Below are 22,342 nucleotides of genomic sequence, written 5' to 3'. Positions count from 1 at the left end.
TTAACTATGGACATCATCTACCATGTCTCGCCCTTGCAAGATATCTGCTCGGTACTCACGCATCCAAGAGTCCAGACCAGCCTTTCTCGTGAACCGCGTATCCCAACTCAGCACGGTCTGTGAATTTCGTAGATCGGTAGGGATAGGCTTGGAGCCCCCCCGTTCACGGCTCACGGTTCACCGGACATGACGTAACGGGGCTGACGCAAAGTATTGACACCAACAGGTAAAGATGGTAAGGTGCGCTCACTCAGCAATCGGGAGGCCGGGACTATCGAGTGTAATGAGCATACGTTGTCAGTGAGGTGAGCACGCCTTGATTTGCTTCAATAATCTTTTCATAGTGTTGTCACTGCCCACAGTCGATCAACGCGCGTCGAGGAAGGATCTGCCCGAGCCGCCAACGAACCCGTCCCTTAGGCCGGGAGTTGTCTCATTTGGCGCCAAGCTAACCGGAGAACTGGACTCTTACGTCAGCGCAGTTCGTTCATCGCCAGCCTGTCGTATCTGTGCCGTTCACCATTTGTACGGCACGGGTAGAGCTCGGAGGAGCCAGACTCGATAGGTGGTGACTGAGCCCTGGACGTTGCATTGCTTTAGCTCATCGACACAGTAATAACCCAGTGTAGGCGGAGGCTGGGAATTTCGTTTCCCGCCGTATTTTTGCTTCGTCTCGAGCTTCGGTCTCCGACGTGATTGGATCAGAAAAGCCCTATTCAACAGGGCGGAGTTGTGAAGGGTAAGCGCTTTCGTGGAGAAGCCCAGAAAATACAAGATACCCTCAGATACCTAATTCGATTCGTTTTCGCAATTCCACAGCCAGTTGCTGTTTGCCAAGGGCCCGACGTATGATACTCGCCTTCCGGTTGGCTTTGCCAATGTAAATGTCCTACCACTACTCCATACACCTAGGCTCATCTTTCACCACTCTGGACTTTTTGTGCGGATTCCGAGTTCGCCTTGCCGCCTTTCAGCGGAGGGGTCGAAATTCGACTGCTCGGGGTGGGACAACAACCCTTGCCCCGGCCGCATGACAATGGATCCCAGAAGAGGGGGGCAGAATATTGACGCATGCGGGAACACAGGGGCCCTCGTATGGACCCTTCAGTTCGATTTCCTTCAATGTCCGCGTTTTCGGAATACCTGCGTGAACTTTGCGACGGCGGTCAGGAAGCGGGCAGCGCGCGGCGGAGGAGTCTCAGAAAGCGGTCGACATCGACCAACAAGTCAATGACTACGTACGTGGGCTGGATGCGTGGGAGAGAGAGATGGAGCCACTCGTCCGATGTCTTCGTGCCTAACTTTATGCTTTGAATTCGTACAGATGATGCACAGAGCAGTACAACATCCTTGCGTTCTGGTTTGGAGGAACCTATCAATGCATACCTACCAGCGATGACGGGGGGAGAGAACGCCCGGTCTGGCGGTTTCACATCGGACACAATTCTGACGGCAGATCTCACCGGAAGGCAGTGTAAACGGCGGCAGCAAGCCCTCCCCTCCAACCAAACGAATGGCCGGCCGCCGCAGCTATGTCGCTGACTGTTCGTACGGATACGCTGTAAGTCTGTGTCCCGTACCCGTACGATTAGAGAGAAGAACAATCAAGAGAAACAGGGGGATCACGGCCGGCGTCAACGGCCCCTCTTCGAACCCTTGGGAGACCCCCTCTTCTACTCCGTACGGATACACACGTATGGATAATGGATGTTGATGCCCCAGCTCTTCGGAGTACTCGACCCGCCCTGGGAGGACCCAGTTTGTCTCCTTTGGCGCCAGCAACTCAATGAGGCAGGCGCATCAAAGTCGGCGAAATCATGCCATGCTGGACAAAATCTGCCCCGGAAATACGTGTTGGCAAGCGGGCTCGCTGCGTTCTCGCTCCGAGATTGAATAGGGTCACTTGGGGTCCCTGCGATCGTGGTCCACGGCTTAGTCGATTCCTTTGGGTTACTGACCCTCAGCTGGGGTTCCTGAACAACCACGGAAGAGGTGGCAGAAAAGCCCAGGAGCCAAGTCGGCACTGGAGTTCCTTGGATACTTTCTTACTTTACAATTGCCGCCGTGTTGTACGTCTCACAGACGGACGGTATTGGGTATGTCTTGCTAGTGGGACGCGGACCTCTGAGAAGTGAGGACAAGAGCGGTAAACTCAAGGTTACAGATGGCCATGAGGCCGTATTGAAGTGTCTTGTAATCGGGATCAAGAACCAACCTTGAACCAAGATCTCCGGCAAAATGGCACTCTAATGCTTGAGGTCACCGATAGCCAGGGAGTTTAGCTATAGAGGAAGATACTAGGCATAAGTAGATATCTGTATCGACCTAAGCACTAGACGATACAGGGAAGGAGGAGCTTTGTCGGATAAGGTACCTCAAGTACCTAACCACACGTGGTTCATCGGGCCGGGGAAAGACGCTGTAGCTTTGGAAGACTATTAGATTCCCTTCCGTAACTAAAAGATCATGGAGTCTAGAGAGAAGCCAACCTTACTTGTAAGAACTGAAACACAGTTCCCGGCCGACACTGGAAGATCGAGTAGGACCTTGTGATGACGATAAGATGTTCCTTGTTAGAAAGTGATGTTCTAGTATGGACTTATGGCGAGTCGCGACTGGGTGGTCAGGACGGATCGCCAAGCCAGCAAGCGTAGGTACACTCTCCCTCCCGCGACACTGGCTGATTGCAGCTGTTTGGAACATGTCTCCCTACGGAGTACTTTGCCCACATTACAATAACCCTGCTCGTAATTCCATGACCACCATTGACTGTCATGGACACGCGGAATTCGATTCTGAAAAAGGCATACGTAGCGGTGCGAGGCAGGCCGCGAGGCAGAGATATCATGTCAAATCTCCAACGGAACTCGCAAGGGCGAGCGACACAAGAACCGAGACCGAAGCGGACATTACTCTTGTGGTGACGGCCGAACCGGGTGGTTCTGTCACTTTGTGAAGAATAGCGGCGGCGACGGCGGGCGGCGGGCGGGCATCTGACAACTCAACTTGGGGGCCCAAACAACAATGCTCTCTCTCGCGAACGTGACACCCGACAACCCCGATCGCTTTCTGCGGGCACCGCATGACTTGCAATCCTCCGTCCGAAAGAGAGATGGGCTACGGCTACTGGTTACGGAGAGCACTGGTTCTCCAAATCTCCAACCACTTGACTTTTTTTTCTCTTTGCACAGCCACGCGGGACTCAAGACAAGTGCGGTAGGTGAATCAGAAACTCCATGATTAGACTAGCTCCGTCTGTCTCTATGTATGTACAAGTTGCGACTTTACTTCGGGATGCACGGGGTTTTAGCCTAGACGCCCAGCCCTGCTTCCTAGCTACAGCCTACAAGCAAGTGAGCAGAAGCAGAGCTTCCTAACAGAAAGCGTTCGGCAATGATTTGCACCGAACATATGATATCTTCAGAATAGAGACAGTTGAAGAAACCAGTGAGCAGAAAGAACCTGAACCATACTGCGTAGGTCTGTCCGTTTCGGTTCATCCCCCCCTTTTGGCCCCCAAAACCTAACCCAGCCTCTTTTTTCCAAAACCTGAAGCCCTCCACGTTCTGGAACAAGACGGTCAGGTGGTGCCTTAATCCGTCCCAAGTAGCCCCAGCCCACGCGCAAGAGCCACGGTGTGTGGCCCAGGGGGAGGATCTGGTGTGGACTCGTGGATTGGGCAGGTGGCGCATCTCCCGGGCTCTTTTCTTGCCCCCTACAACGGCGCATCATACTGTGGTAGACCGTCGAAGAACCAAACTCCTTGCCTCTACGAGCAAAGAGTTAAGATGAGACACTGGGAAACGAGGTTTATCTATACGAAAGAAGGAAAATACACAAACAGAACAGTTGAGAATAGTCCAGTAGACGCAAACAGGGGTGTCGGAACAAAGGACTACGGGATATCTCTCACCTCGAACTTGACAACTTTCACACCGCATCGAAAAGAACGGATACATTGTCCCGAGATATCTCACGGATAATACATACCTCTTGTCTAGACCACCACCCCAACCCCAACAGCCTGCCCCGGCACGGATCACGAATACACCGGCGCCTGCGCTGTCAGATCCCTAGTCCGCTACTAGTGCGCCTTACCTTATTCACTCGTACGGGTCGACTGGTTAGCCAAGGAGTTGCGAGTTGCAAGCTAGGCGTCCCGACCTCGCATTTATTTCGTTTGGAACCGCCCACCTCCCCCATCTGCATGCAGTGCTCCGGTCGGTCCTCAGCCAGGCGATCGCCTCATCCACCCGATCTCTTTCTCTCTACGTAGAGTCTTGTCCACTTGCGAAGTTGTGTGGGTGAGAGGGAAGGCGTTGCGCGTCCACCCACCCCATTACCCCTGCTTGGGAACAACAGCGGTACGCTAGACCTACGGACCGCCGTACCCTGGCACTTTTTTTCTCGACGAGCTAAGGTATCGACAACTGCAACCGCTGTCCAGTTGCTCGCGAGTTGTCGAACTAGTGAGTTGGTAATAACTCGCTGTTGTGTACGGAGTACGGAGGGAGTATGGAGTAGCGCCGAAGCCACTTCCCATTGCGCCGGCGCCGGTCGTTTGGTTCGATTCGAGACTTCTCGTCTTACACGCTTTTGCGCCCTCTGTTACATCCTTTTTTTTTTTTTTTTTTTTTGCGGCTCAGCTTGTCGTACCTAGGCGCCAGACAAGTGTTTACGACGAGACCACTCAGGGCACACACAGTCTCGAGGACCGAGTCGGAAAATGGCTGGGCTGGGCTGGGCTGGGGGGGGGGGGATGGGGAAAAGAGACTAAGAATGAGCAGATGCCGATGCACGCAGCAACGCATCCCATCGATCCCGTCCAAAAGAGCACAAAATACCAAGACCCTAAGCCCGCAGAGCCCGGATGCTGGCTCGTCTTGGCAGGCCAAGGGCTTGGATTTTCTGTGTGTCTCTCGACGAGTCGACGGTCAACCTCTCTGAGCCCCAAAGGCGGATCAAGGAACCTTGACGTGCTGCATCGTCCGGCTCATCCGCAAGCTATTGAACTTTTTTGGCCGGGGGAGAGAGCGAGAGAGGTAGGTATGTATCTGGAAGTACCTTTTGACCGCATTCATCGTCTCCTCTCTTTTCTATTCTCTATCTATCCAGCCATTTACTTTCATGATTGAACAGTATACGTAGGCATGTGTTATCCCTTGCAGGAAACCCAAGAAGAGTCGGTAAAGTGAAAGAAATGTCTTGACTGCAGCTGAAGCAACAGAGACAAACGAAAAGGAAGTCAGAAGAAACAAGGAAAGGGAATCAAGCACAACCTGAAAAGTTTCGAAAAAACCGGGAGGTCGAAGAGGCTAAAAAGACAACCGAAGAGAACTAGCAACGTACCCCAAAGGCCCAAGATGGAAGGCCGGCTCATAGTGTTCTCCATAAAGTTCCCACCTCACAGACGACAGTAGTGACAGTCCACAGTCAGATAGTGCGGCGCTTGTCGGGGGAGACTAAGCACCGCCAACACCGAAAGAGTAGCGGGAGAGACAGAGTCATCAACATCATCATCGTCGTCGTCGTCGAGATCACGGCCGCCCAGCCCAGCCCGAGCGACCGCCAGAGCCTGTGCGTACGCAAGGACGGCAGCAAGGTAGACAGCACAGCAGACCCCCCGGCATACCCAACGCCATTACGTCGTTCGGGCTCTTGTTCCCGGGGGAAGGGCCTTGGTGTATTGCTGGTCGTGGATTGGTTTGGGACGGGCCTAGCCCTGTTACCGCTGCGGCACTCTTTCTACTACGGATACACACGGTTTACTCAGATGTTCCGGGGCTTTTATTCACAGGAAAGTTACAAAGTACAATTCACCGCAGCTTGATCTGCCCGCTGAACCTGGCTCGAATGGGGGAGTCTTGAACCTGTTGGAGACTTCTCTGGGTCGCCTGTGGCCGTGCCTTTGCCTTGCTGTGCCTGTGCTTGTGCCTCATGTTGCCTAACCTTTGAGCTGATCTTTCTGGTCTGGTTTCTGCTGGACCGGGACCTTGACCTGGGAGTCTGGGACCACCTGCCAAACTGCTGCTACCTTGCTGCAGTGCAGCCGACTGAGCTGCGTGACGGTGACGGTGACTGGGTACGAGAGAAGAGTGAGGAAACAGCAGGTCGCAGAAGTAGGCGGTGTTGCTAATTCTTGTTGCATAATACGCCTCCGTACGTAGGTACCTCACTCACTCCCCGTACTCCCGGAGGTACTCCCGTACTTGGTACACCTCTCAGAGTACCTCTCAGAGTAAGGTAAGGTACGCCTCGTGCTTGGGGGTCTTTTTTGACACGTTCCCGTCGTTTCCATGCTCTCCATGCTCTCTCCATCCATCCATACCTACCTTACCTACCTTACCTTGACACTCACTCCATACTCGCTCGGGTACGGATTCATACATCATCTCGGGGATTCTCCTACCTTTTTCAGACTTTCTTCCCTCTTTCTGTTTTCCTGGTTTCCGATTTTCTGGTTGTCCTGCTCTTCGATTCGTCTCGTGTCATCTCGAATCTCTCTCTTCATCGACTACACTTAACCTCCCTCTAACACCAACAGCGCTGAGACACGTACATACACACAGACAGACGGAACCCGAAGATACCCATGGCTGAATCCTAATCGCTGCCCGTCCCGAAACTTCGTTACTTGTTCGCCTGGGTCCCTTTATTCGTTCCATCATCCATATTAATTCCACCTTTTTTGTGCTCGCCGCGCAAAGAAGTGTGTGCTTCGTCGGTCAGTCGGATCTTAAGATTACCTTACAGACCGCGCAACCTCCCTCCCGGCCGCCGAGTCACCCGTAATCGTACGGATACAGCACCGCGTATTGCGTACTGCGCACACCTCGTCCGGCCATTACATCGCATCGCATCCACTACCACCACACGATAATCTTAAAGCCGGAGAGATCCACGAATCCAACGAACGACCCTTCGGTCTCTCACTCACCCCGATTCGTAACGTCCCCCCCTACCGAGCATTCAGAGGAATTGCGCTAGTCCCAGGGCCGAAGCTGTCGATTCCGAAACCCTCGAATCCCCGAATCCCTTCCCGCGCGATCGCATCTCTGTCCATTCCTCGCATCCTCGTCTCGACGGGCTAGAGGGGGCCTTGTAGGCTTGTCCTGCTCATCCAAGACCAATCTTGGTCGCGCACGGCGCAAGTGGTTGTCTCTCAGTAATTTGGTTGCATGGTTGCTGGCTTGGCAAAACGTCGAGCAAGGCGTCAAGCAAAGCCGCAAAGATGGGCCGTAATCGAGGTTCGTGCTCCCACATTCCCTTCTTCCAGCTCTTGTCGCATAGTCTTCCCAAGTTCCCATCTTGTTAGCCTTCTTAGCGCAAGTTGCTGCAGTTGGCACACCCCCCCCCCCTTCTTCCCAAGTTTCCCAGCCCAGCCCAGTCCTTGCAGGCTCGCACCGGACCATCATGCGTAGGAGGCTTTTTTGGTTGCGCGCTGGCGCGTGTTGCTGGCGTGCATCCCAATCCTAATATGCCCAATATCCCTTTTACTGCGCAATGCTGTTGTTTGGCGGCATTTACATCAAATACCCTTGCCCGGCCTTGTTTTCTGTCCTCCGCTGGTCCTGGATGGCTTTGCATCACCAGAATCCTGAACCATCGTCCTCGCCATTTAACACTGTACTCCTGCCTCTGTCTTCCCTGCCTCTGTCTTCCCTGCCGCTACCCGTCCGCCCCAGTATCGCCCTGCTCGGCCATCCTCACCATCCGTCGTCCTTCTCGCTCGTCCACCGGGGACCCCTCTCTTCCCCTTGCGCTCCTCCCTTCGCAATCCCCCTCACATCCGCTCACCCCCGGCCAGTTGATGGTCCTGGCCAATTAGTCGGGTACCGGGGCGATATTGTTACTTTTTTATGACCCAGTGGCTCTGATTTTTTTAATTGCCTGTATTTGGTATCACTGAGGTGTAGCTGTGTGGATTTGGAAGGAGACACAGAGAGAAGAGAGACACGCGCGCAACCATGCTGACCAAATCCGCTTCCATGGGCACCACAGTCCTCTCATTCATGTCCCAATTTTCTGCCACTTCGAGGGACGGCAGCAAGACAAACCAGCCAACTCCCAATTCGTCACCTCCCCCCGACGCGGCGACACCTTTTCCTCCATACAACCTCAAGTCACACCCGACTTCAAATCCACCAACAACACAACATCAACGTCAACAATCTCAATCCCAAAAAACAGAACCCTTTCCAGAACCGCCCGCCAGTTTCGGCCAGCGCCCCGCAACCCCTACTTCGCCCGCGCGTCCACCATCCGAATATGCGTCATCGCCCGCCAACGGAACTGCCAACAGCTCGCCCGTAAATAGCCCCAGATCCGTCACTGGCCGCCAACGCAGCTCCTCCCGCCCACTTTCGATGGTAATGCCATACCAGCCGCCCCTCATGGATATCAACGAAGATACCATTCCCGAGCTTCAGCCCATCTTCACTTTCCTGAACAGCCATGCGAACAAGCTGTACCAGGAGGGATACTTCCTAAAGCTGGACGACCAAAACACACGTGAGTTTTATTTTATTTTTTCCTAGTGCTTTTTATTTTACCTCTGCGCCTGCAGCTACCTTAGCTGGTGGTGGCGACGCGCATAACACTCGGACCCGATCACTGACCAAATTTACAGAGGGCAAGCCCAATCCCGACCGCACCTGGACTGAGTGCTTCGCTCAGCTTGTCGGAACCGTCTTGTCACTATGGGACGCCGCAGAGCTCGATGCCGCTGGCGAGGACGGCGAGATCCTCCCCAAATTCATCAACTTGACTGACGCTTCGATCAAAATGGTATGTCGAGCCCCGACTGCCATGCCCCAGCCAGATTTGGCAGCATTGGCAGGTACGACGGTGCGGGGGATGGAACGAGTGCTAATTTACCATGTCCTTGGCGTATAGATCGAATCCCTACCAACACGATCGAATGACGAACAGCCGCTGCAGAATATCCTCAGCGTCTCAACTGCCGGCAGGAACCGTTATCTGCTGCACTTCAACTCGCACCATTCACTAATACAATGGACTGCTGGCATCAGGCTCGCTATGTACGAGCACTCGACCCTGCAGGAGGCGTACACCGGTGCCTTGATCGCCGGCAAGGGCAAGTCTCTCAACAACATCAACCTCATCATGGATAGACAAAAGTTCAAGACCGAGGAATGGGTGCGTGTACGATTCGGCGCCGGAGTCCCCTGGAGACGGTGCTGGTGTGTCATTTCTCCCCCCGACGAGAAGGAGTATGCAAGGGCCCAGAAGGAGATGCGCAAAAAGTCGCCTTACGATCGTTCCACGCCGATTCTCAAGGGAGACATCAAGTTCTACGATACCAAGAAGGACGGCAAGAAGCAAAAGAAGGCTCGCCCCATTGCCACCATTACCGATGCCTACTCTTCCTACGCCATCTACCCGCAGGCCAAGTCGCTGATTGATGCATCAACGCTCCTTAAGATCGAGGGAAACATCACCATCCACTCTGACCCGCCGTCGTCCACCGAGGGTTTCGTCTTCATCATGCCCGAAACTCACCCTGCCGTCAGCGGCTTTGAGATGCTGCTGCGCTTCCTCTTCCCTACCTGGGATACCTTTTGTCTCTACGGCCGCCCCGGCAGATTAGTAGCCAGTGTCCTCGACCCGAGATCACTCATGTTTGCCATGCCAAAGCACCGAAGATACGGTTACCTCGAGATTCTTGACGTTACTGGATTGATCTTGGAAGAAGGCAGCTCAAGCTGGTCGGAACGTGATTGGAGAAAGAAGCTCAAGGAGCTCACTGGTAAGCGAATGAATGCAATGGATGAGTCCCAAGCCACGCGTCAAAGAAGTGGAAGCAAGAAGAGCAACCGCCTCAGCTTCGGCAATGGCACCTCCAGCCCTGTGCCGGCCAAGCCTAGAGTCGGCTTTGCATCTGATGCCATTTCAAACCGGTCTTCTCGATCCATGTCACTGGGCGCACCCAACCGCTCAGAGAGTACACCTGTCACGACTTCTCGTGCGCCTCCTGCATTGGCTGGTATCATGAACAAAGCAAACCATGCACGCAACTCTTCGGACCCTCATCTGCTTGGTCACACACCCCAGCGCCCTGAGGACCGTGGCTACGACAGCTCGTACAGCAACTCCTACAACAACTCACCTGCACGTTCGCCAGCCAGAGGTCCCTCACCAGCGCGTGGCCCGCCCCCGGCGAGAGGTATTCTTCGCTCAGGAACCCAGAGCTCTGAAGAAGACACAGCTCGGAGCACACCGGTGCGAGAGATTGAGGGAACTGTGCGCCAGATGGAGTCGCCCGAGCCTGTTGCCGCTCCCCCTGCATTCAACTACGGTCCTAACTCCAAGCCTGCGGGCAAACCTTACCACTCTCCAGATCTTCGCAGGGCTACTACTCGATTGTCAAACACTACCCTTTCCCAGTTGACGAAGGCAGGAGGATTTGTGATTCCCCCCGATAGCCCATCTGATGCGTCGTCTGAGCGGAGGAGTGGTGAGGATGCTGCGCCATCTGGTCCTTTGGTACATCCTCAAGCTTATCCCGACCACCATGTAGGAGGCACTGCTAACGATACAATGTCTCGTGAAGCTCTGACCCCTAACCAAACCCCTCCTCCCTCCGGTGGTCTTCCGCCCCCTATTCCGCCCATGAACCAGAAGCGTTCCCGATCGCCCCTTGCCCAGCAGACGTTCGGCCCCCCCAGCCCTCACCCTCAGGGTCCCTTGCCTCCCAATCCTCAAAGTCGAGGCCCTCAAGATGCGAGACCCCCTCCCCCTCCTGAACACTTGGAAGGCCTTGAGCAGATGAGAAGCCCAGTTGAAGGACATCCCCCTCAGATCCGTCCTCAGCCGTCGTTCAGCAACTTTTCGCGACCCGATGGCACAAGAACTCCCCCCTTGGGTGGACCAGGCCGAGTGCCTACTCCGGAAATGCGAAACCGCGGCATGAACCCTCAGGCGATGGGACCGCCCCCACCTCCTCACGGTAGAGACCCTCGAGCTCAAGGCCGCGGTGTCCCGCTCCCCGGGATCGATACGAACCCCGCCTTCCAGCGCAAACCGTTGCCGACTCGATCGGACAGCTTGAGAAGCCCCCAGCAACAGACGCCCATCTCGGCCTCCAGCGGTGGCAGTTGGGGCAACAACATTATCGATCAGGCGGGATTCCAGCAAATCCAACCCCGCGACCCCAGACAGCGGACACCGGTCCCCGAGCAGCAGATCAACAGAGCTCAGACGCAGAGGAGCGATGCTAGCTACTACGACGACGCATCGTCAACTGCGAGCCCAGACTACGCCAGCCGCAAGTCCAGCGAGACACAGCGCTCTCAAAAGTCTTTCGAGCGGCCCAGAGCAGGTGTTTTGAAGACCGTGGGTGGCGCCGACTCTGACAATGGAGAGTTCGCCATTCCTGATGTCAACTTTGGGCCTACCGTCAACTACGGAGCCAATCAACCCGCAAGAAACAAGACACCTACGCCCATGACCTATCAAGCCATGCCCGGCCCTCAGCGACCATTCTCCCCGACGGCCATGAAGTCTCCTACGGGCAATGACCCCAGCCATAACCGTCAAGAGTCTGAGGAAACGGTCAGGAAGGTCGCTTGGCAACCTGGCGCTGCCGCCGTTCCTAGCGGTCCAGGCATGAGCGCCGAGCAGTTTGTCCAGCAGCGCGCTGCCCAACCGACTGCTCCCTTGTACGCGCACAATAGGACGCCCTCTGGCAACATCCTTACTATGCGATCGATGACCCCGACTCCCGCCATGACCCGGAGCGGTTCTCAGGAGATGCTCGCTCGGCACTCTCGTAGCAGCTCGGCAGACCTCCTGCAGCGTCCCGGCTCTCGCGGCGCCAACGCCGTTCTCGACATGACTAGCAGTGGTGAGGTGTCGTCTCACCTGTCGGCGCGGGAACAGGAGCACGTCGCTCGCATGACGGGCTCGCCGCTCATTACGATGGCCGGCAACCGCAATGCGAACCAGCAGCAGCAGGGAGCTGGCTTGGTTGGCGCGATCCACGCCCGTGAGCAGGAGAGACAGCGGGCCAAGCAGGGTATGAACACGCAGGCGGTGCAGCAAGCCATCAACCAGCGCCAGCAGCAACAAGCCATGGTCTACCAGCAGCAGCTTCAACGTCAGCAGCAACAGCAGGTCTATCAACAGCAACAGATGTATGCCCAGCAACAGCAGCCCATGTCTCCTGGAGGCATGATCCCTCAGGGCATGTACACTCAGAGCAACATGTCTGTTGGCCAAATGAGCCAAATGGGTCCAATGGGACAAATGGGTCAGATGGGACAGATGGGCCAAATGGGTCAGCCGAGGGGACAGCCCAACGGATACGCAACCGGGCCTGCGCAGAACTTCGGCTACGCTCAGGGCAGCAGCTACGGCCCCGCGAGCAACTACGGCGGCGGCGCGGCCAGCACTTACGGAGGTGCAGTCAGCAATTTTGGTGGCCAAGGAGGCGGATACAGCCAGGGAGGTTCTTATGCCAACCCGATGGCCATGCGCCAGGGTCGCCAATCACCCGGACCTCAGATAATGGATCCCCGATTCATGCAGCAGCAACAGGGCCAGTACTCCCCGGGCCCTCGTCAGGGTGGACGTGGACAAGCCTACCCGGCGACATACCAGGGACAGGCTTTTTAGAAGACCTGAGAGGTTCAATGAGATGAAGGGAGATACAGATGGAGAGAGGAGAAGAAGAAGTTTGGTTTTTATTGACTGAGTAGATACCAGCAGACGGGGCAATGTGCCCTTGTCTTGGAAGAAGTGTAACATCATCTGGAACGGCCACATGGAAGGCGTTTGGAGAGACGTAACTGCAACCATAGGAAAATTGGTTGTAGCTTTTGGTCCTAGACAGGACAAGCATCTGGGATTTTCTTTTGTTGAGTAGAGGCTGGGTAATAGCATGGCTGACGGCTGGCATTGATGACTAGCAGAGACGGCCGAACATAAATGACGAGAAAGAATTAGCATAACAAGACGAGATTTTCCAAGATTTTCCTGGTCTTGCCTGGCTCCTCATTTACAGTACATGGTTGTCATCATCAGCTGAGGTAAGGTGTTCGTATGAATCTGTGAATCGTCACAATTCCCAGTCCTGAGTTGAAGCCTGCGCACGGGCGAAGATCAGGCCTGGATCGGCGAGGCAAGTTCCTCCCTTGTTAGGCAGACATGTGAAATCGGTGAAGATGATTTCCACCCGAGAGTTCACTAATGAATTCTACACTAGGAAAGTGTTGTGAGTGTGTATGGAATAGGAGGTGGCCATTTAGAAATTAGGCATTTATGATGGTGGCTGGTCTGGGGCAGAGCGAGCTGCGGCCACCGGCAACTCAATTCAAACTGCCCGAGCTTGTGTATCTATCTGTACCCGCCCTGACTACTTTAGTTTATCGCCACTTCAACTATGGAGTACGGTAATTGCTGAGGTGTCTAAATGGCCCGGAGCTCTTCAGCCGTCACGTCGCCGCGTTCTAGCTTTAGGTTCTCCTGACTGTCACGTCTTTTGGCGCGTCTTGGTGGCAGCTACCGTGTAAGTGAGAGTACCGGTGTAGGTACCTTACCGGTATACTTTTAGTGGAGACTAGGTACAAGGCCCAAGTACCCAAAGTTTCTAAGCACCGACTGGCTGACAGCGGCTGCGGGTGCTCTTGCTGCCTCGTGGCCACTGATTACACAGGACCTGACGGGACGGGACCAAGACCCCTCAACGCCCCCGGGCGGCGGGAGGACCAACCCCAGCCAGTGGCTCGTCGCATCTTTCCACAATCAGAGACATTTTTTTTTTGTGTTCTCGAGGGTCGAGTCCACGCCTCACGCTCACGCGCATGCCCGCCCACGCCTCGCGGGTCTGTAGGAAGTCTTGCATCATCTGACTTGCAACGCGCTGTCTGGAAAGCACCACGCGCTGCCTAAATTCGGCACTTTCAATTGTTATTGCCCTTTCTTTCCATTTGTTTCCCCAATACCGGCTTCCGCACTTGATTGCTTAACCAGTCACTCTAATCATTAATACTCGCCCCCCCCTACGTGTACCTGTTTGGGCTGGTCATGACGTCCTCGCAACCTTGATTTATAAAGATACGACGTTGCCGGGTGACCGGGGATCGACTTTGCATACAACAACCCCTCCACCTCGCCCATCGCATTATCGATTACAGCGCAATAAGGCAAAAGGCAAGGTACCCCGACATCTGTTTTTGGGGGTTGCCTCCTCCGAAATTCTAAACTTTCCGGCGAACGACGCGCATACCCACGACGAACATATACCCAACCACCACCACCATCACTACTACCATCCCCCCTACATCGAACCTCGAGAAAACGAGGCGCCCTTGCGAACCACCGAGTCCACGCTTTTCCCCTTGAAGCCTACGGCGCAAATAGTACAGAACTTGCTTGACGTCCTTCAACATCGACACTATACCATAATCCCAACGTCGATTGCCGTTTTATTCGCCAACATTCAGTAAATGCATCGCCGGCTTCTCCTTTTTGGCTGCGAAACTATCATTCCCGGCCGCGCATCTCGACCGACGCCCCTCCAGCGCCGGCCGTCCGTCAACCCCAGCCTGCGGTCGACAACGGCAGCCTAGACAAGCTCGACCAGCTTCTATCCTATCCGGTGGTCCCAATGGAGGGCGATGGGTCGCAGCCCACCCAAGGTATGCCATGCCTTTTTATTACGTCCCATCTTGAGCTTCAAGCAAGTTGTCGCCGTAGACCCAGCAGACCAGGACGCTGACCCTTTGCCCCCCTTTTCGCCACCTAGCTACCCAGAATGTTCTCGATCCGCGCCGCATAGGCAAGCAGAATTCGGGCTTCTCCGACGAGGACATATCCGACATTGTCTGCCTTCTCTACCCTCACACTAAATCAGCCCGAGGCGAGGTAGAACGCATAGCAAAGGATCGCTCGCCTCATGTTGTCGGCAGGGCGGAAGCGGATGCCGTCGAGCCCGACTACGAAAGAGAAGATACGGCCGACCAATTCCAGCTGACGCCGCCCAGCGTCGAACATGCCATCATATTGAGGTTGTCGGCCGAGACGAAGGATCCCCTTCGCGGTTTTCTGTTTGGCAGAAATGTGGCTCGGTGCGATATTTGCTTTCTCAAGGACCCTATGAAACGCCTGAGCAACGTTCACTTTCGCATCTATGTTAATGAGTATGGTGTGGTCATGCTCGAGGATAAATCAACCAACGGGACCTTCGTCGACCAGGTGCTGCTGCGCTCGAAGCCTAAGAGCCCCAACGAGAAGTGCGACATGAAGAGGGTGCTCAGTCACGGTTCTAAGATCAAGGTGCTGATGCATAACGAGCAGCACGACCTCGAGTTCATGGTCAGGATGCCGAAGCGAGTGGGTGATTATGAGAGGGCGTACAATATTAAACTCCAGCGATACTTTGCTAGAATGGAAGGTTTGCGCGCGTCGGACGTCAACGAGACATTGGTCCCGGGCCCTGGTGGGCATGTCGACTTATTTTCTGCTCCTAGGAGACCGCAGACCGCCACTACGCGGCGGATAGCGCTGCCGTCCGGAACCACGCAAGATAACGTCGACCGGTTTCCGAGAGACTGGGACGGGTCCGGTAGGTACAACCGTGTCAGCCAGATCGGCAAGGGAGCCTTTGCGGTCGTGTACAAGGTCACGTCCAAGTTCGACGGTGTCCCATACGCCGCCAAAGAATTAGAGAAGAGGCGGTTCATCAAAAACGGTGTTCTGGACCAAAAGGTGGAAAATGAGATGAGGATCATGCAAAAGGTTCAGCACGTAAGTTCAGCAGCGCCCCCTTTTCTTACGTTGAACCCCTCTAACTCCAAATAGCCGAACATTGTACGATACATTGAGCATCTCGATTGGGACAATCGGCTCTTTATCATCATCATGGAGTACGTCGGAGGTGGTGACTTGGGGAAGCTCATCAGCGGCCGAGGCTGTCTGAATGAGATTAGCGTCAAGCAAATGGCTGCCCAGCTGCTGAGTGCTTTGGCGCATCTGCACGAAAATCACATTACGCATCGAGACGTCAAGCCTGACAATATCCTCATTTCGTCACTTGACCCTTTCGAGGTGAAGCTGACCGACTTTGGCCTCTCCAAGATGGTCGATAACGAACAAACCTTCCTCCGAACATTTTGTGGAACGCTGTTGTATTGTGCGCCCGAGGTATACTCGGAGTATGCCGAGTACGACGACGACGGCCGCCGACACCCTCGTAATAGAGCTAAGCGCGCGGCGGTTGGCCAGCGATACGACCACGCCGTTGATGTTTGGTCGCTCGGTGGCGTGCTCTTCTATGCGTTGACAGGTCGCCCGCCGTACCCAGTTAACAACGGTGTCAGTTACTCGGAATTGTTGCATACCATCATGACGGTGCCCCTTAACACGGTCCCTTTGGTACGACAAAACGTTTCCAGGCAAGGCATTGAGTTTCTGTGCTACATGCTAGAGAAACGGCCTGAATGCCGGGCGACTGTCCGCGACCTTCAGTCACATCCCTGGTTAGGACCGTACAGGCTACGATCTGTGACCGACTACGACCAGTCCTTTGACGAAATCACCGACGAGGACGAAGAGCTGCAAGTCAATGCGTCCCAACTCAGTTTGGAAGAAGGGCAGTCAAGGTATCTGCCTGATACGGAACTGCCACTAGATGACGAGGTGGACGATGATATTGTCAATGACTTTCTCGAGGAAGACTCAGAAAAGGAGAACGGCACATTCGGCCCTCGCGGACAGGGTGCTGGTCCGAGACTGTTTGGAGAGGTGAATGTGTCTGCGGTGGGAAGCAAGGGAGCGATACCGGCAGATCGACTAAACCTGCCAGTGGCCGACTCGGGCGTTCTCGGCAACGAGAGCGTAGAGACGGAAATACTGGATAGCTGCGACTCTGGCGACGTTTCAACAATTATCGGCAAAAAGTCACCCAGCAGTGGCGGAGTCCGATTGTCCATTTCGTCAGCCAATGGCCAGTCTGCGGATCAACTTCGAAGTTTGGTTGAAAACGTCGCGTCTCAAAGTCTGGGGGCGACCGATTTCGGTAGCGATATCCAGATGAAGTCCGCGGATGTTAGTCAAGTCAACGGCTCATTCTTTACCGCCAGCAAACGGAAGCCGCCATCATTCGATACAAGCGACGAATTCGAATCACGGCCGCGCGAAAAGCCAATCTTCAAGCGCCTGAAGTCAGAGGGCAACCTCGACGCGTTAGCAGAGAAACAGATGGAGGAGTACAGCCTGCTCGCGTCAGTACCGCAGATTAAGAGGTTGGAGTCTGGACGCCAGATAGACGGACCCTTCAACAAGATGAACTTTTGGAAGAATAACGTCGAAACATGGCATCTACGCTACCCTGAGATGACCCAACTACAGTACGAAACGTTCAAAAAGGCAGCTCAAAGCCGAGGAGAGGAGTTTGGTCCGGGAAAGACTCCATTATGGGAGTTGGCTTTCAAGTACTTTCCGCCAAACAATGGTGTCTCGGCCATGCACACCGAGGAACAGTCTACAATTGACGACACGAATCGAGGTTTACTAAAGCGAGACGACAGGAAATTGGTGGAGGGTGCAGAATGGGATATCCCTGCGACAGCACCTCCAGAAGAAGAAGAAGAAGAGGAAGATTCGCTACCAGACACCCTTCCTCCAGACACACAGAAGATAATAGTGCCCGTTTCTGACGACGGACCGAAACGTGCCGTCGCTGTGCTGGAGTCAGCCCCTGGGTCAGTGGTCTCCAACATTTCGGTCCCCATGACCAATTCACTGCTGTCATGGGGGCGTGGGCCGACCAATACAGTGATTTACGAGCAGAAGACAGAGATTCGGGTGCCTAAGTATGCTCTCAAAATTCTGTTATGGAAAGACGGCTACGATCCCTCCAGAGACGTCACCAAGCATCCCTGGGACAAGAGTCCTGACGGCAAAGGGTTCGCCTTTTATCTGTCTACAAAGGCAACAAATGGTGTCCAGGTCAATGGAGTCTCGCTTTTGTCATACGACTGCAAGAATCCAGCCGGCCCATCTAAGAACTGGGTCCAGCTCTATGATGGTGATGAGATTGTTGTCTGGGGGACCGCCGCTGACACGACGAGCCAGACCAAGGTTACTTTCCGCTGCTTCTACGGAGACTCTGCCTGCCGGCGACCCGATGATGTGCCGCCTAAGCTCGTACCCCCATCGACTGCGCGTAGAGTGGACGAGGTCTGTGGTCGGTACGAAAGGAAGCTCAAGACGTCGGCGGAGAAGAACGCCAAGCTTGCCGAGGTTGACAGGGAGTTTGCGGAGCGCAAGCAGAATATTGAGAGGGAGCGCGAGCGTAGCCGCGCTTTTGAGGAGAAAAGACTCGAGGCGCATCGTCATATCGCGCTTAGGAACCATGTTTCGAGGCGGGGGAGTCCCGCGAGCGCGCCAGCTGCGACTGTGCTTAGGGGCCAGACGCCTGGCGGCGGCGGCGGTGTACCGTCCCCGTTGGGAGAGCAGGCGAGCAGCAGTCCGAAGAATTAGGAGTCTCTCGAGAAGGAAGAGGATTCTGGTGATCTAGGCTATGATGCCCGGCAGATACCGACAGACTTGATGTACGACATGGGCGAGAACGACGTCGACATCAAGTTTGAGTCAACGCAAGAGTTCAGTCAGGGAGGTGGGGGTGAAGAGATATGATATGGTGAGGGTTCTGGATAGCGTTATTTGTTATAGGCGCCTCTTCCTGTCTCTGTTGGAGGTTTATGAACCAGCGCGTATTTCTATATATGCGCAACGGCAAATTCCCTGCACCGTCAATAGCCCTCTTTCTCAGAGTTCGGGTTATCGCGGCGGAGGCTACACGGAGCTTGTGTGTTGGTTGGCACGAGAAAAGAAAAAGCGATAAAGGGATAGCGGGTTAGAGAGTAGATGAAGTATGAAGAGAACAAAATCTCATGAAGAAATACAATAAAACAGCATTACCAAGACCTACTACCGGGTTCCCTTGGTATCTTGTGCTATGGATCAACGTAATGGTACGAAGTTGAGCGGTGGATCAAGATAGATTTGGTTGTTGAAACATTTGAGTTTGCACAGGTGTCCCCCCCCCCTCTCCCTGGACACACATCTTTGTGATACGTCGCCGTTGCCAGAAACCTGCAAGGCAGACAGGTTGCACATTGCCTCACTGGCAGCGTCTCACGCAGGCGCCAATGAAATTAATCAGACCAAAGTCCGGGATCTTCTTGCAAGAATCGCAGACCGTTCTCAATACACACAGTACACATGCAACGCTGCTTTTTGAAAAGATGGAAGAAAAAAAAAGCCTTTGATCATTTGAAAAACACCTTCCGGGTCATGCTTACATGTCTAGTATACAGCTTGGGTATAGCAATATCACAAACCTCGCCACTTCTTCGTCTGGGGCTTGCGGCGAAAACGGGCTGTGCCTTGTATTCGAGCCCTTGCTCCAATACACCCCCTCCTCCCAAGGATCGTGCTCTTGACCCCAAAGGGGTGTATGCGACTTTAACCGCGGTTGAAGAGGCGGCCGACCATACCGGTCGCGATGCTCCCTGCCAGACCGCCAGAGTACAGGGCGCTTCCGGCCATGTTGGACGCGTGGCTGAACTTGTCGCATCTCGAAAAGGCCATGGCGTTCATAATGGTCAGGACCAGGGCGATGACTACAAACACACGCCAGAGTTAGCACGCTTTTGCTACGGTATCGAGACGATGTTTTCGCCCAGAAAGACTCTAGTATCATCGCAACGAAAGCTGGAGAATAAGGCTTAAACCCGTCATCCCAAGGGATGACGGTGGACCAGCCAGAGAAACGTCTCGAGGAAAAGAGCAAACTCACCAACGAGCGGTAGCCACAGGAACTGCAACCTCACGAGCGCAAAGACGGCGAGCAGGATCCAGAGGACGGGCTGGACGTAGAGCGCGAGCCAGAAGAAGCGGCTGTCGGTCGGGTTGATCGTCTTGGTGCCGGGCTCGCTGCTCTCAAAGACCCACTGCGAGTCGCCCGTCTGCACGTCCACCTCGTTCCACCACCGCAGTCCTACGAGTCGACGGCCGGCAATGTTCTTCAGGTAGTAAAAGTCGGCGGCGAGGAGGAGGATGGTGATGATGAAGATCATGATCCTGAGGAAGGGAAAGTTATGGTTAGCAAACGGGAGCAAAACGGATGTAGGGCATAGTGTTTGTTGCGATGAGCGCCGTGGGTGTGGGTACGCGAGTATCTTGGCCCAGGACATGTTTGATGGATGGAGACAACAGCTCGAGAAGTTCGAGGTGGTTTGTGGAATTGGTTTCGTTTCGAGGTTCGAGAAGGGAGGGGGGGGGGGGAGCTTTGCGACGACGTACATGCTTCTGATGATCCACAGACCGAGGAAGTACACGAGTACACTTGCTGTTCCCACAAGAGCATGTCAGTCAAGGTTCCAGTAGAGATCAAGGCGGTGGAAAGGAATCCAGGAGCTTGATGTGTGACTAACATATCCGAAATGCAAGAAAGGTCAAGAGGGTGATGGGATGCGAGCTCAACCGCCAGCTCAGGGAGCCTGGCGCATCTTGCTGCTGTTGGGATTCCATCTCGGTGTGTCGACTAAGACGATCGTTCGTTTCGATGGGGGGCCGTCGCACTAGGTAGGTATCGTATCTTTATAACTTCAATTGCCGAACTTCGGTTTTTTGGGCAAAATGGGAGATGATAACGACGCAATCAGGGGTTTGATTTGTTCTTCGTCGTCGTGCGCATGTCGTGGTTCTGATGACAGTCGAGGGGGACGAGAGGGATGCACTGATCGAAAAAAGGGCCAGAGACTCGTTACGGTACAGCTGTCGTAATGCGCGGGCCGCAGGGCAGGCGTGGGATTCCAGCTTGGCTGTCCTCCCAGGCGCGTTCGACAGGCCCAGACCCGTTGAAGCTACGGTAAGCTGTTCGGCGGGTGGAGGCTGAATTATTCCGCCAGGGGGCCGTTTGGTACATGGGACCCGCCTGATTATTAGCGCTGCCGGTGTCCAGGGGTCCTTTAGCGGTCTGGCCCGGCAGAAACGCCAGTGCTCGCATTACATCATCAGATGCACCCCAGCTTCACTGCCTGTTGCGGGCAGCATCCAAGTAGCCGACTTGAGCTAGCCGTTCCGAACTCGAGTTACCGAGTATCGGTCCTTAAAATAACATCGACTTGCTGGTGCCAGAGGTTCAAGAGCTGCGTCTCATCGTGTCTAGACTTGCCAATCACCTCAATCAACACTATAAGCGATCATTCATTGCTTCAACCAATTTTTAAATCAATTCAAGAGTGATAGGCTACGGCTTACACAATTCCAAGTCGTAGCATTGCATCCGACGGTCTATCATCATGGCGGCAAGGTCCTCTTCAATTGTCCGCCGGGCGTTGCTCTATGGTGACTACAGCGACTCTGACAACCTAGAATTCAACTGACGAGTCTAGTGCCCTCATCATCGGAAAAGATGCTGACCAAATCGCTGGGCCTAAAGTCCGACAACGTGACATATGATCTTGAGGACTCTGTGACACCCTCATTGAAGTCAGAGGCTCGAGGTCAGCTCCGGTCTTTCCTCTCCAAGCATAAGTCGCGGCCGTCTTCTATAGGCGAATTGGCGGTTCGAATCAATGCAGTGGAGACCAAGTTTGCTCTGGACGACTTGACATCTCTAGGCTCGCTCCCAAATATCGATGCTGTCGTTGTTCCAAAGGTCAACTCCGCTGCCGATTTGACTTACGTTACCGATGTTTTGCGTCATGTAGCCCCCGAACGACACACGGCGACATCACAAAATCCTATCAAAATCATCGCCTTGATCGAGTCTGCACGTTCAGTTATGAACCTTTCAGAAATCTGCAAAGCGTCGCCATACCTTAGTGGTCTCGTCTTTGCGGCCGAAGACTTTGCCCTGGATTTGTCGTTGACTAGAACGCCATCCCTCACCGAGTTCCTCTACGCACGCTCCGCCATTGTAACTGCTGCCAAGGCCGCCGGCTTACCTAGTGCGATCGACCTTGTCTGCACCTCCTACAAGGGAGAAGAAGGCCTCAAGCGACTGGAAGAGGAGTCTACCGGAGGAAAGTCCATGGGTTTCAATGGAAAGCAGTGTATACATCCAAACCAGGTGGAACTTGTCCAGAAACTGTTTGCCCCTGGCGAAAAGGAGGTCGAGTGGGCAGTGCGTGTTGCAATCGCAGACGAGAAAGCTAGCAACGCGGGCCGTGGAGCCTGGACGTTGGACGGTATGATGATCGACGCACCGGTGACCGGAAAGGCGAAAGCGATAATTGCGAAAGCAGAAAGATGTGATATAGACGTGGCAAGCCTCCGAACGAAATGGAAGGACCAGCAGCCTGAGTAG

General features: G+C 54.4%; 7 protein-coding genes across 7 annotated transcripts; 4 read left to right on the top strand and 3 right to left on the bottom strand.

The window, feature by feature from the left end:
- Positions 1 to 516: 516 nt before the first annotated feature.
- CPAR01_05224 (uncharacterized protein) lies at positions 517 to 771 on the bottom strand (the record flags this gene model as incomplete). Its single annotated transcript, XM_060489503.1, has 1 exon — positions 517 to 771. A coding segment is annotated over one exon (255 nt), but the record flags the coding sequence as incomplete, so codon positions are not given.
- Positions 772 to 5,096: 4,325 nt separating this feature from the next.
- CPAR01_05223 (uncharacterized protein) lies at positions 5,097 to 5,279 on the bottom strand (the record flags this gene model as incomplete). The annotated part of the gene is made up of 1 exon (XM_060489502.1): positions 5,097 to 5,279. A coding segment is annotated over one exon (183 nt), but the record flags the coding sequence as incomplete, so codon positions are not given.
- Positions 5,280 to 7,477: 2,198 nt separating this feature from the next.
- Positions 7,478 to 7,828, top strand: CPAR01_05222 (uncharacterized protein; the record flags this gene model as incomplete). The annotated part of the gene is made up of 1 exon (XM_060489501.1): positions 7,478 to 7,828. One exon carries the CDS (start codon positions 7,478 to 7,480, stop codon positions 7,826 to 7,828), a length of 351 nt encoding a protein of 116 aa, XP_060350967.1.
- Positions 7,829 to 7,967: 139 nt separating this feature from the next.
- Positions 7,968 to 12,636, top strand: CPAR01_05221 (PH domain-containing protein; the record flags this gene model as incomplete). Its single annotated transcript, XM_060489500.1, has 3 exons — positions 7,968 to 8,511; positions 8,630 to 8,787; positions 8,896 to 12,636. The coding sequence occupies 3 exons, from the start codon at positions 7,968 to 7,970 to the stop codon at positions 12,634 to 12,636; spliced, it is 4,443 nt and encodes a 1,480-aa protein (XP_060350966.1).
- Positions 12,637 to 14,467: 1,831 nt separating this feature from the next.
- Positions 14,468 to 18,504, top strand: CPAR01_05220 (uncharacterized protein; the record flags this gene model as incomplete). Its single annotated transcript, XM_060489499.1, has 3 exons — positions 14,468 to 14,660; positions 14,768 to 15,768; positions 15,823 to 18,504. Coding segments are annotated over 3 exons (3,876 nt in total), but the record flags the coding sequence as incomplete, so codon positions are not given.
- Positions 18,505 to 19,491: 987 nt separating this feature from the next.
- Positions 19,492 to 20,222, bottom strand: CPAR01_05219 (golgi apparatus membrane protein TVP23; the record flags this gene model as incomplete). Its single annotated transcript, XM_060489498.1, has 2 exons — positions 19,492 to 19,649; positions 19,826 to 20,222. 2 exons carry the CDS (start codon positions 20,220 to 20,222, stop codon positions 19,492 to 19,494), a joined length of 555 nt encoding a protein of 184 aa, XP_060350964.1.
- A 1,223-nt stretch (positions 20,223 to 21,445) lies between these two features.
- CPAR01_05218 (HpcH/HpaI aldolase/citrate lyase family protein) lies at positions 21,446 to 22,342 on the top strand (the record flags this gene model as incomplete). The annotated part of the gene is made up of 1 exon (XM_060489497.1): positions 21,446 to 22,342. The coding sequence occupies one exon, from the start codon at positions 21,446 to 21,448 to the stop codon at positions 22,340 to 22,342; it is 897 nt and encodes a 298-aa protein (XP_060350963.1).

Source organism: Colletotrichum paranaense, assembly GCF_030867605.1.
Source record: "Colletotrichum paranaense strain IMI 384185 chromosome Unknown Scaffold_4.1, whole genome shotgun sequence".
NCBI lineage: Eukaryota > Fungi > Ascomycota > Sordariomycetes > Glomerellales > Glomerellaceae > Colletotrichum > Colletotrichum paranaense.
The sequence above is the reverse complement of the archived record's forward strand: the minus strand, read 5'-3'. Positions and strand labels throughout refer to the sequence as shown.